Source organism: Lepidochelys kempii, chromosome 24 (assembly GCF_965140285.1).
Source record: "Lepidochelys kempii isolate rLepKem1 chromosome 24, rLepKem1.hap1, whole genome shotgun sequence".
Classification (NCBI taxonomy): domain Eukaryota; kingdom Metazoa; phylum Chordata; order Testudines; family Cheloniidae; genus Lepidochelys; species Lepidochelys kempii.
The window spans coordinates 13,429,316-13,443,375 of NC_136403.1; the positions used below are offsets into that span (position 1 = coordinate 13,429,316).

A 14,060-nucleotide genomic window follows, 5' to 3' on the forward strand; every position below is an offset into this window, starting at 1 on the left:
GTTCTATAGTCAGGCTAGTGAATTACCCCACTCACTGGTCATTTATGAAATTCATGAGATGGTGTACCTCAGTTTCCCCTCTTGTACAACAGACCAAGTTTGCAATAGTTTCTCTGCTGTACCAAGCTTTAAGTTTATTCTCAGGTAATAGCTGAGACACAGCTTCAGATTTTAGCACTGTACACACACACACACACACACCCCTTAAGGTTAACCTGTCCCCCTTATTTTCAGGCTTAACTTGTTTTTTTTTTTCACCTCCCTTTCCTGAAGGGCCATAATCTGAGTCTTCTAGTAGCTTGTTTGCTGACCGGATGTATTCATTATTTGCAGCTCCTTTGTGCCCATCAGCTAGGTAATTTGCATTTACACACAGAGGCTTACTAGCTTGCTTTTGGATCCAAAGCTGTTAGCAGCTCAGACACTGTCTTAAAAGGGAAGCATTTTACTTCCACCAGAGTTCTGATTACTTTCCACTTTCATCTCCTGCTCCAAAACACAGCGATCTGAAAAAGAAAGCACAACCTATTGTGGCTCCTTTTGGAGCCCTATTAGGATTTTAATGAAGTACCATGTTTTATTTGCATTTCTTTTACTCCTTTTCCAATATACACTGCACATGTCCTGGGAAAATGCAAATTCCTTCCATATAGTTTAACCTCCATAACATCATATTAGCCAAATTAATTTTACACAAGGTATAACTGCCTCCCCCATGCCTACAGAGTTTTCATGCAGAACCCACCAAAGCAACAATCTGATCCCCCAGAGCCATCCCAAGGCTCAGTGTTCCCATCATTCCTCCCCTTTTCCTTTTCTTTTACCTGTGCGCACACACACAAAATTCTGTTTTGCCTAACATCCCTTGCACTGTAATTACTCTTTTTACACAACTGTACCCCGATTACACTTCCATCTTGTACAACTAGACACAACTAGGGGCAGCCAAGTTAAGTTCCAAAAGAAACCTCTTCCATCCTTTAGTGATTTTGATTACATTACCCAATAGTCAAATAATTTTGCTCGGATTCTCTCTCTGCCTGCTGCCTGCAGCAGTCCCCTATAGACCATTTCTGTGGGAAAAGGGCCCATTTTCCCTCAGAATAGCTATAAAGGCTTCTGGGGACAGAAGCGTAGTGGTGGTAGTAGCCACTCTACCTGACCCCCTTGGATAATTTAATTACCAAGCTTCCATCCAATGTGACTGCACAGAGTTGCACATACAGTTACATGTATATAACTGGGTTTTATCATTAAACAAAAACTTCCTTCTTGACATCTCACATAAGTATCCAAAGTACCCTCCATTAAAACTTCAGAAAAACAAAAGAGTGTGGAAAGGCAGGTTGCACTTTGAAACTTTTATTTTATTTTTTTTTTCCTCCACTCCCCCAGGACCAAGTCTCAGATCCAGTCTCTAAAGGTGGTCTGTTAACTCTGCTTTTGACCTTAAACCCTTTTGTGTCAAATCATCTTTCACTACCCCTAACTAATTTACAACCCTTCAGCAGCCCTTGCTGAAGCAGCACCAAACTTGAAAGATTTCTGGCAGCTTCCCATAATGCTGCCCTTACTTCAAACCTCTCAAGCAGACTGAAGTGCCTCTTTTCCCTGGGAGGCATTCAGTCCCGATGGGCAGGGACCTTCTTCCCCTACCCATATACCAAGGAGGGTGGGCTCCTCAGCCACCCCCCATACCTCTGGGTCCCCTAACACTTCCTCCATTTCCTTTTTAATCTTATCCCAGGTTGACCCCTGTACCTGGTATGGGCCCTGGTCCTCCCTTATCCATTTATCCAAAAAATCCTTTACCCTGGCTTGCCAGAACCCGCAACTACCATCACGAGAGTTCGCGATACCCCCTCCAAGCAGCTGCGCGGACTGTTGGGGAGGGGGACTTACAGGCTGCCACTCACCTATCCAATGCGATGCATCCGAGTCACCGGCACCAAGATGTTAGGGGGCTTATTCCTGCACCCAGAACTGGACAAAATACTCCAACTGAGTCCTAATCAGCACAGAGAAGAGCAGAAGAATTACTTCTTGTGCCTTGCTTACAACACTCCTGATAATACATCCCAGAGTGATGTTTGCTTTTTTTGCAACAGTGTTACACTGTTCAGTCATATTCAGCTTGTGATCCATTATGACCCCCAAATCCCTTTGTACAGTACTCCTTCCTAGGCAGTCATTTCCCATTTTCTATGTGTGCAACTGATTGTTCTTTCCTAAATGGAGCACTTTGCATTTGTTACTCCTGGGGAAATTCTCGCATAATTAGAAAAGGAGGATTTTTGGCACCTTAGAGACTAACAAATTTATTTGAGCATAAGCTTTTGTGAGCTACAGCTCACTTCATCGTATTTTCTCAATGTATTTTATGCGGGAAAATACTAAATTCTAAGCCCAGTGCTTCAGAACTGCCCCATGAGCAGCACCTTGCCCGTGGAGCCAATTTAGGACAGACTGGGGCACACAGGGCTGCTGGGGCGCATCACAGACTGGGGTTCAGAATGACTTGTGGGGGAGACAGACTGGAGCGTGGGCTCAGGAGCTAGTTGAGTGACAGTGTTGAGCCTGGGGTTGTGGGAGGGGGGCTGCAGAGACCCATGGGGATGAGGAGTGTGGGGACAGGGGCAGACATGCCTGACTGAATGAGAGAGGCTTGGGGTCATCCAGGGTCTTCATGGGGGAGGCTTCCCAACACCCTAAAAATCTCACCCCCCCACAAAGAAAAACCTCCCACCCACACCCAACACCCTCCAGGGTCACTCCTAGGCTCCTTCTCTCTCCCTGAGGTCCTCTGTTACCCCTGACTCCCCCAAGTCTTTGCATTGCTTCTGACAGGTGCAGAAAATACAGTTCTGTATTGTAATTTAAGTGAATTACACAGAGTTCTGTATGAATATGCCTAGTAAGGAATCTATTTGTCAAAAAATAATTTACCAGAATCCTTTTTTAGCACTTTCAATCCCTCCCAACTTGGTATCATCAGAAACTTTATCCTTGTATTCTCTATGCCATTATCTAAATCACTAATGAAGATATTGAATAGAACCAGACCAAAAACTGATCCTTGAAGGATCCCTCTTGATAAGCCCTTCCAGCTTGACAGTGATCCACTGATATCTATTCTCTGGGAATGATTTTCCAACCAGTTATGCACCCACCTTATAGTAGCTCCATCTAGGTAGTATTTTCCTAGTTTGTTTGAGAAGGTCATGTGAGACAGTATCAAAAGACTTACTAAAGTCAAGATATACCACATCTACCTCTTCCCTCCCATCCGCAAGTGTCCACACTTTCACAGAGTGCTCTCATCCCCAATGCGGCACCTCCTTGTGGCTGCAGCCTGGAATTAGCTCTGCCTTTCTGAAGCCCCACCTACGCGTGCTCACTCTATGATACTTTCTCTCTACCCGGACTCGATGGCTCCCTCATTGTGGCTTGGCCCTCCGGCTGGGTCACTGTAGTTTCTCCTTTCTGGGAGGTTTGTGTACCAAATGTCACCAACTGTCCCAGGCAGTCTTCCAATACACTGCCCTTCAATGGTGCCACATCCCCAGTGGCTGGTAGGGGAACGTGGGCTCACCCTCATCTTTGGGTTCCAGCCCATGGACCCTAAAACCAGCAGCTAAGGTCTACCCTGTCCCATGCCTTGTTTCTGTTTCCTTGGATTGCTTCCTATGTTGCCTCTATCAATCTCCTTCTCTACCCTTCCCTCCTGGCCAAGCCCCCGCTCTCCCTAGCCTGAGAGAGTGACTGCAGACCTCCTCCCTGCAGCCCCCTTCTGCCCTCAGCTACCTTGCTTTATACCAGCCCACCTGTCCTATTCAGGTGAGCTTCAGCCTTTAATTAGTTCTCATTGCTCCCTGGCTCCTCCTCCAGATGCATCTTAGATGCTTAATTGGCCTGTCTAGCCACCTTAACCCTTTCAAGGGCAGGTGTGGGGTGAGCACTCCTTCACAGTGTCAATAGCATCCAGCAGAGGTGTGAACCTGGGGCACTGGGGGAGAGAGAGGAGGGAAGTGCAATACCTAATGCCAGGGGGAATACAAGTCTGGTTAGAGCTTGGATTCAGGCAAGCTGTAGGGAAGGAAGCAGGCCGGACTGGATGAAGATTTGAACAGAGGTGGATTATTGTTGTAATCATGGGCCAGAGCTCTGTGCTGGGGTGAGAGGTTCCACCACAGGCAAGCGATGTTTCACATCTCATGTGTCTTGCTTTAACAGGTGAACAGTTTTCTGATGAATCTTCCCTTCAACCTCATTGATAAGAAAATCACCGTGTATAGAAAGGGCTGGGCCACAGTGATCCAGGCAGAGTTTGGCCTCAGAATTACCTATGCCGGGTGGTCAGGACGCACCACGGTGACTCTGCCAGTTACCTACGCAGGAGCCGTGTGTGGTCTGTGTGGCAACTTCAACACTGACAGGGAGGACGACATGCTCATGAGGGATGGCACGCTGGCACCAAACCCCATCAGCTTTGCCCAGAGCTGGAAGGTGGGCGACCTCCCAGGATGCTCTGCAGTAACGATACCCCCATGCGCAAGTGTAGAGGCTATTGAAAAACAACAACGAGGTAGCAGAGGGCAGTGTGGGCTCATCCTCCACAAGAGTGGCCCTTTCAGAGGATGTCACAGCAAAGTGGAGCCCCAAGGATACTTCATAGACTGTGTGTACGGCTATTGTGTCCTCAGTGGGCGGGAGAGTAACGTCTGCCAGGCAGTTGCTGGCTATTCCGAGGCATGTCAGGAAGCTGGAGCTGTGGTGCATCCCTGGAGGACTACGAAATTCTGCTGTGAGTCCCCCGTGTTCATCGCTGCCCCTTGGGGATCCCTGTTCCAAGTTGGCTGGTAGATGTTGGTTTAAATGCTGAGCTCATCAAGTGACGTAGAACATTTCTTCATGGTCACAGGAGCCCAAAGTATGGGCACAGCACAGGCACTGGCCCTAGGAGCTGCCCCCTCATTGCGCCCCTACCCACGTGCTGCACCCCAGGCCAGAGAGGCGCTGTCCGGGGATGTAGTAGTGCCCTTCATAGCCCATCTAGTTCTTGGCTTATCTGCTGAGACTGGGACATAATTAGAGCTGGGACATGGTGGTGACTCACTAATTGAGATGTCTGTCCACTAGGAACAGGTCTGGGAACCCACCGACTCATCTCCCATAAACCATCATCTGGGAGGGAGTTTTAGGCATGACTGACCTGTATTCTAAACAAAAAGCTCGTGGTGAAAAGCTCTGCAGAACACTCCCAGGTCCATGGGCCCTCCACTTCCTACACCTTTACCTTGGTCCAAATTGGAAGGCTAGCTTTAGGAAAGAGATTATCTGTATCCCACTGCCTGGTTTCTTTGGAGCAACCAGTTAACCAGACCTTGAACTGGATTACACATGCTGCCTTTTGTTAATTAACCAAACCAAGGAAATAGAAAATTAGGAGCCTAAATGAAATTGCATGTTCTGTGATGGTTCGTTGTGCACATTGCCAATGCACGATGTGAGCTAACTCTTTGTTCTAATTACAGCTCCGTCCTGTCCCCTGAACAGTCACTATGAATTCTGCAGCAGCAGCTGCGATCTGACATGCAGCAATCTCTATGCCCCGGTGCAATGCACGACCCAGTGTAAGGAAGGCTGCGTGTGTGACGAGGGCTTTGTTCTCAGTGGCGACAGCTGCGTCCCCATTTCCCAGTGCGGATGCCTCCACAGGGGATTTTACTACCAGGCTGGGGAGACCTTCCACCCGAGCGGTTCATGCAAGGAGCAGTGTGTGTGTCAGGCTGGTGGGGAAGTTGTATGTAAGGCTTTCTCCTGCAGTGTTGGTGAGGAATGCAGGGTGGTGGACGGCATCCAGAAATGCCACCCATTTGGATTTGCGACCTGTTCTGCCTCTGGCCATCCCCACTACCTCTCTTTCGACGGGGTCCCCTTTGACTTCCAAGGCACCTGCACCTACATCCTGGCCAAGACCTGCACCGATTCCAGCCACCTTACACCATTTACTATCAGCATAGAGAAAGAATCCTGGGGCAGTGGGAATGTGTCCATGGCCAAGCTGGTGTCCATCCAGGTGTATGGGATCACACTCACCCTGCTGCAGAGCAAACAGGGGCTCATCATGGTAAGTCCTTCTCCAGATCCTCATTTAGATCATTCTGAGAGTCCCTTTGTGGCCCGAGGTTTCTGCATGTGGCCTGCCTCAGCTTCCCCTCTTGGACTCAACAATTCACAAAAGGTTTTTACAAGTCCAATAGCAACAGCCCTCCTAAGGGTGTCATTCAAATAGGAGTTTTCACATACAGCCAGTCACCGCCTTATCTGGTCATTCCCAGGCATTGCCTGACTGCCGTCTCACTCCCCTACTTTCAGGTTTCTGTGCAGGAGCCTACTCACTGCCAGCAGCCTCTCTATTCCCCTCTTTCTCCCTGAGAACTCTCTCTGCTGGACCAGGAACCTGGCTTCTTCCTGCTTTTCTTTCAGGGGACACATATGATTCCTGCTCAGATGTGCCTACTTAGTAATAAGGGTTGGCTGGCCCCAGGCGGCGAGTCACTGAGAGGCAGGCTACTGTGCCAGAAGGTACATATACCAAGCTCATCCACATGGTATTTGAGCCCCTCCCAGAAATACATTAAGCAACGTGACTAACATCTGCCACATGTTTGTTCTCTCCTCCTCTCCCCAGGAAAGATGTGTGTGCAGTGGGGTGTTTTGTTGTGGATTTTTTTATAATGATAAATGTATACGCATGTTACCATATATATGTTGGAGAAAGGTGGTCGAAGAACACACCTTGCACTTGGAAAGGAGGGTGGTCAGGTTTGTGAGGGTCCTTACTTCCTGAGACGGTTCATTCCCTAGACTTGGACCAACTCCTAATAAAGCTTTGTCTCTGGCAGAGACAAAGGTTTTCCTTATTGATGTGATTTCCATTGTGCCAATGGAAAGAAGTTGTCAACCACAGTCTTCTACCTGAAAATTGAATTGATCTTTTAGATAGCCTGGGCCCAGGCCATTGTGCACCTTGGGATAAGGACTGAGGACTTGAACTGGATTCCTTGTTCTATGTAAAACCAGGGTAGGGAGTGGAGGACAGGTTTGATGTGTACAGCTGCCAGTGTTGCTGAGGAGGCATGCTGCAGAGTTGTGCAGCACTTGAATATTCCTAAGTGCTGAATGTTTCATGCCCGGGTATACCACCTTGCAATATAGTCCAGCTGGGAAGCGACAAAGCCGTGAATGGTTGAAGCCAGGTCATCTTCTGTCAGAATGGGTAGAAATGGTAGAAAGTGCTACTCATGGATGCTGCTATGTCAAGGCTTCTCTTGGGTGAGATGAGCAATCTCCAGCATGCCTCCCTTGTTGGTTATACCCCTATTTATGAGTATTAATTATTTGGTGAACCCCCTCCACATACCTCACATTTTGCAAACATGGGGTAAAATTCCTCCCCATTAGATCTCCATTGGCCTCTGTGTTGAAGAATCTGTCCCATGGCATAGTGCCCTGTGAAGCCTGCAGTCTAATTTGGGGCAAATTGAACACAGTGCATAGGAAATTGTTTGAGATAGGAGAGGAAGGGGAAGGAAGGAGGCGTCACCAAGGAAGTGGGTTTTTAGGAGCGGGGGAGATGGAGAAGAAGTAGGAGACTGTTCTGAGTCCAGGACTTGGCATGAGAAGGAGCAGGCCAAATATGGGTTGAGGAGTTGGGGAAGATAGAGAGAGAGGATCAGGAGGGAGGGAGGTGCCTGGGAGATGAGATCAGAAATGTAGGTCAGGATGACAATGTCAAGAGCTTGGAAGGTGAGGACAAACCATTGCAAAGTGAAATCGGGAGTCATGAGTCATTCTGGATTTAACCCATGGTGTCAGTGAGAACTGAATCTCAAAACTTGTCCATAGCCCCTACCCATGAAGCAGTGTCCATCCTACCTGCTCATAGGGGAATGTGCTGTCTTTTCCAGGTGGACGGGGTATCCCACAATCTCCCCATGATAATGGTCAATGGGCAGCTCCGAGCATATCAGCACGGCACTAATGTCCTGGTGCAAACTGACTTTGGCCTCAGTGTGAGCTACGACTTGGTATACCAGGCCAGAGTCACCATCCCAGGGACCTACCAGGGCCAGACGTGTGGCCTGTGCGGGAACTACAATGGAGAGCAGGACGAGGAGTTCCTGCTCCCCAGTGGCAGGACAGCCCCTGATGTGGCAGCATTTGGCTCTGCTTGGGAAGTCGAGATCCCAGGAGCATCCTGTACAGACAGATGTGCTGGAAACAGCTGTCCAGTTTGCGAAGAGAAGAAGAAGGATGTCTTCAAAGGGCGCAACTACTGTGGGCTGCTCACAGACCCTGACGGCCCCTTCACAGCCTGCCACGGCGCGGTCAGCCCCAGCGTGTATCAGAGCAACTGTCTGTACGATGTGTGCCTGGGAAACGGGGATGCACAGGTCCTGTGCCAGAGTATCCACAGCTACGTGACGGCCTGCCAAGAGGCGAAGGTCACCATGCAGCCCTGGAGGAGCGCCTCCTTCTGCGGTAAATGCACCCACAGTGTAGGAGCTCTGGGACGCACTGGGGAAGGGAGGGGGTCAGTGTTACTGCGCATCTTGTTCCAGGCCTCTGGGCTTCTTCTGGAAGTCTTCTGGGTGGGAGCCAACAATCTCATGTTCCCTTAGAAAGGCGCCCTGTTCCTCTCCTCCCTGTCCTGCTGTCCTCTCCTTCATGTCAGTCCCTCTAGGCTGTGGTGTGAGATCTTTCCATCCATCCTTTATTTCTCTCTCTATTTAAGCTGTGAGCTGCCCAGCCAACAGCCACTACGAGGTCTGCGCTGACCTCTGCACCACCACCTGCTCTGGAGACATCATGGACTGCCCAGAGACCTGTGCTGAAGGCTGCCAGTGTGACAAGGGCTTCCTCTTCGATGGCCAGGGCTGTGTGACTCCGGAGAACTGTGGGTGCTTTGAACAGGGGAGATATTACAAGGTACCACCTCAAGCAGTCTGGGTCTGATCTAAATTTTTTTCTAACATATCTTAATCCTTACACTAATCAGGAATAGGGTTTTCTATAGTGGATCAGAGCATTGGTCTATCCAGCCTGGCATCCCTGCTCTGTTAATGCTCAAAGCACCAAGAAAGACAAGAAGATTTAATTCCCTTTGTCCGTTGTGGGGAAACTGAGGCACAGAGTGGGGCAGTGACTTGCTCAAGACCACCCAGTGAGTCAGTAGGAGATGGGAGGTTAAAACCTAGGCATTGTCCTGTCCCTCAGCCAAATTCTTAGCTCTTTAGAAAGCCTCTCTCTTTAATGTTAACAGAAATAATATTAGAATCATAGAATATCAGGGTTGGAAGGAACCTCAGGAGGTCATCTAGTCCAATGACACAATAGTTTTTCACATGCCTCACCACACAGCTCTGAGTTTAGCACCGCCAGGAATTATTATAAATCACCATTTCCACTTACCTTGCGTTATTTCCTCCTTCCCAAACATCCCATCAGCCCAGTGAGACGGTCCTGAGAAATGAGTGCCAGCAAAGCTGCACCTGCGTTCCTGCCCGAGGGGTGACTTGCAGAGCTCACAGCTGCACCAGTGGAGAAACCTGCCAGATCAGAGACGGCGTCATGGACTGCATCGGCCAAGGTAAAGGAGAGTCACTGATTGAAACATGACCCGAGGGGTTATTCCATAAGCAGTGAGTAAAGTCATTTCAATTATGTCTCCTCACCCTTCTCACTCTCTCTCTCCCCTTTTATTTAGCCTGGAACCCTGATCCATAATATTACAGAATTTTGACTTGAAAAATGGAAACACTTGTTGGAAACACTCGTCTCTGCTGCATCCATCTTCTGATGTGCACAGCAGAGCCAAGTGGGCAGCTGTCAGGGGGCTGATTACACTCGTAGGTCTTCTCCCTGGCTGTAGCCTAGGAGCTGCTCTAAATTGGAGCCCACTGGCTGTGGGGGCCATCAGTCAGCTGGGCACTGTCAGTGCCCATCACATCCCAGCCACAACCCTTTGCCTGATCGATGCCGGCATCATGCCCACAGGTGTTGAACCACCTCTGCCGCGCATTGCGGGGAAGGAGACACAGGATCTGGTTTTGCTGTTGTCACACACATGCAGAGATTTCCTCAGCATGGGACTCGCGGGAGGTTTGTGAATGATGCAAAGGAAGTGTGTATGGGGATAGGTTTCAGAGTAGCAGCCGTGTTAGTCTGTATTCGCAAAAAGAAAAGGAGTACTTGTGGCACCTTAGAGACTAACAAATTTATTTGAGCATAAGCTTTCATGAGCTACAGCTCACTTCATCGGATACGTACATAGAGGAAGAGAGACAGAGGAGTGCATGGTGATAGATATAACGTTGACTGTGGGGGGAGAGATAGAAAGATAGATAGATGTTACTGATTAGTCTGCTGTTTCTTGTCTTTCTATTGTCTTTCCCCACTAGTTATTCCAAAGCCATCCTGCAGTGTGGTCCGCTGCAGGGAAGGAACTATTTGTAAGATGATAAATGAGCAGCCAAAGTGTGTGCCAGTCTCTCGGGGCACGTGCAGGGCCAGGGGATACTTTCATTACCACACCTTCGATGGCCGGGCGTATGATTTCCATGGCAACTGCACCTACACCGTGGCCAAGACCTGCAGGGATGCCTCCGGCCTGTCCTCCTTCCATGTCATGGCCAAGAGCGAGAACAGTGGGAACACACAGGTTTTCTACATTGCGTCAGTGACTGTCCAGGTGGATGGAGTCACTGTCACAGCAGACAGGGCTGAAGCCGGCTTTGTGTGGGTGAGTGCTGGGCGCGCACGTCCACCCTACTCCTATATCCACCCTGTAGGCTTTGCTAAATAGAGGGCAGGAAACTGCAGCTCCCACCACTGATGGGGCATGTTGTGGGTAGGAAAGAGCAGGCAAAGGAGAGTGGCTGGGAGCTGATGGGCCCTGACAGTGCCCAGCTGGCCAATGCCCCCTATGGGTCCACAGCCAGTGGGCTCCATTTAAAGCAGCCCCCAGGCTACGCCCAATGTAGACAAGGCCCAGTGTGGTCAGTAGTTAGGCTACCTTTCCAATGAAGTAATCCAAGGCATTGCAGTGGGGCGTCTTGTTGAAGTAGTAGGGTGTGCTCTGCTGCTGAGTCAGTGCTGTTCCTTAAGTCCCAACACTGTGCTAGCGGATGGGTAGGCTTCCTAATAGGGGGCACCCTGTGCTCGGAGTCAGTGCCAACACCAATGGCCAGCAGCCACTGTGTTGAGCTGCAGGGAGCAGGGTGGGTCACCTAAAAGGGAACATTGTCCCGGCAAGTCATTGCTGACCCCAATGCCTATCTAGCAGGTGCTGTGTGGCAGGGAGTGATGTGGGGAGCGGGTCAGTCGAGGGCGCTATCCCTCAGGGTCACAGCATGGCACTACAGGGTGCTGTACTGAAAGGTGTGGGGTGCCTGACTCAGTGTGAGGAGCTGTCAGCTCTGTCTCAAGCACATGGGATCTGCATGCCAGATAAAGTGTAGACCTGAGCATTTGGTCATAACCTATCCCCAGTGCATCATTCAAGAGCAGGGCCAGTATTTCAGCTATTGCGGGCAAATCCCAGCTCCGCTGAGTCCATCCTACCACAAATTCCCCAGCAGTTTCTAATGTAACAGGGATCCCTCTGAGACCCCACCTGAGGAGAATCCCCACTCCTGGATCCGGGAGGACATTGCCTGAACTCTAAGATATGGGGAAACTGAGGCACATCTAGGCAGCTCAGGGTTCTGCCCTACAGAGCCTGCTCCAACCTGAGGTACCTCAGGGGCCCTGGAACATTGCAGACAGCTCCTTGAGACCTCTTGCCCCTCAGGTGCTCCTCCTAAGGGCTCTCACCCATGCAGCACTGTTCCCACAAGAGCCGCTCCCTAATGGTTCTAACCAATGCAGCCCCCATCCCCTAGCGTACTTCCCACTCATTCGAATCCTCACTCCTTTTGTCTACAACAGGCTACAACACAATCATGGATATAATATAGGACCTGTTTGGAAAAATCCTATGAATAGCAATGGGGCCAAATCACAATTTCCAGTGACTCTGGACACAAACTGGAACCAAATTTGAATTAAAACATCACATTAGATAGAGCTGGCCTGAGAAAACTAATTCCATTGGCAGAAAGATTTCAATATTTTGAAAATTAGCTTCATTCCAATATGGAATGAAACTCATAAATTACAACGTTTTCTGTGAAGACAAATGGAGCCCCAGCTCCAGGTCAGTCCACCCAGCAGGCTGCTGAGGAGCTGGTGGCAGGAAAAAACAGACAGGTTTTGAAATTGGCCTTGTTTCCAGCAGAACTCCTTGGAAAAGGAACAATCTTCTCAAACCCCTTTTGATTTTGATGAATAGGCAAATACTAGTGAAAAACTATATCAGAGTAGAGCTCAGTATGTAAATGAGAGACCTGTGCACTCGATTGTGACCTTTGCCCTTTCTTTCTCACTGCAAAGATGAGTAACACCAGGGCCCACTTACCCATCTCCCTGAACAATGGGACCCTTCGGCTCTATCAGAGCGGCACCTCCCTCGTCCTCCGCACCGACTTCAACCTCAGCATGTCCTATGACTGGAACAACCACCTGAGGGTCACCGTCCCTAATGACTTCTACGACAGCCTGTGCGGCCTGTGTGGCAACTATAATGGGGACCCCTCCGATGACTTCTGGACCCCAGACGGGGACCTGGCTCCCAGTATCGCTGCCCTGGGGAAAAGCTGGGCAGTGGAAGATGGGGATCAGTTTTGCTGGCACGATTGCATTGGAGGTTGCAGGCCCTGTGCCGCCAGCATAGCCAGAAAGTACAAGGAAGAGGCCTCGTGTGGCCTGATAGCCAAGGTCTCAGATGGGCCCTTCAGCCAGTGCCACACCAAGGTGGATCCTACAGTCTACTTGGACAACTGCGTGTACGATCTGTGCCACAGCGACGGCTACAGGAAGGCCCTGTGTGAGGCCTTGAAGGCCTATGCGGACGCCTGCCAGTTGGAGGGGGTCAGGATTGGGGAATGGAGACAGCTGGCCAGATGCCGTGAGTACAGATTTGTATGCCAAGGTTTATGGTCCGCTGGTTAGACCGGGGAGCCTGGGGCTCAGCACTCTTGAGTTCTAGCCCTGGTGTTGGGAGGGGGCGTGATCGAGTGGTTTGGGATTGAGCAGTGATTGGGAAATCAGGACTCTGGGTTCTGTTGTACCCACAGTAATTGTCTGTCTGGAATTGCTAAGGTGCCTGTCACTTGGAGTATCTAACGTCCACTGATTACACATGGGAGCTGGGGTAAGATGGTGACAGTTTAAGACACTCATAGAATCATAGATTCTAAGCCAGTGGTTCTCAACCTATTTCCCATTGTGGGTCGCATATGCAGCTCTCTAGGTGTTATATGTGCTGCATCCACACACTATATATACTACCTGTATGGCCTAGAGGATGTCACATGGGCCACAGCGACCTGTGGACTTGGGTTGAGAACCACTGCTCTAAGGTCCGAAGGGACCATGATGTTAATCTAGTCTGACCTCTTGCATGTTGCATCCCACAGAACCTCGCCCACCCACTCCTGTAACCGACTCCTAACCTCTGGCTGAGTTACTGACATCCTCAAAACTTGATTTAAAAACTTCAAATTACAGAGAATCCGCCATTTACACTTGTTTAAACCAGCAAGTGACCTGTCGCTCAAGATGCAGCGGAAGGCAAATAATCTCTAAAGTCTGCCAATCTGACCTGTGGGGAAAATTCCTTCCTGACCTCAAATATGGCAATCAGCTGGACCCTGATCACGTGGGTGAGACTCATCAGCCAGACACCTGGGAAAGAATTCTCTGTTGTAACTCAGAACCCTGCCCATCTAGTGTCCCATCACTGGCTGTTGGAGACATTGCTGCTACCACTCACAGATCAGCTACATGCCATTGTGGGCAGTCTCATCACACCATCGCTCCATAAACTTATCAAGCTCAGTCTGGAAGCCAGTAAGGTGTTTTGCCCTTATTGCTCCCCTTGGAATGCTGTTCCA

At 49.6% G+C, this 14,060-nt stretch overlaps 1 protein-coding gene across 1 annotated transcript in view; it reads left to right on the forward strand.

Annotated features, from left to right (window-relative positions):
- The window catches only part of LOC144929822 (IgGFc-binding protein-like), a 38,922-nt gene that overhangs the window by 3,127 nt on the left and 21,735 nt on the right, over positions 1 to 14,060 (forward strand). The window contains exons 3-9 of the mRNA XM_078850394.1: positions 4,234 to 4,804; positions 5,535 to 6,130; positions 7,974 to 8,547; positions 8,801 to 8,994; positions 9,514 to 9,655; positions 10,467 to 10,807; positions 12,499 to 13,072. Of these exons, the coding sequence (XP_078706520.1) occupies positions 4,234 to 4,804; positions 5,535 to 6,130; positions 7,974 to 8,547; positions 8,801 to 8,994; positions 9,514 to 9,655; positions 10,467 to 10,807; positions 12,499 to 13,072 (2,992 nt within the window). The remainder of the gene's footprint in view (positions 1 to 4,233; positions 4,805 to 5,534; positions 6,131 to 7,973; positions 8,548 to 8,800; positions 8,995 to 9,513; positions 9,656 to 10,466; positions 10,808 to 12,498; positions 13,073 to 14,060) is intronic.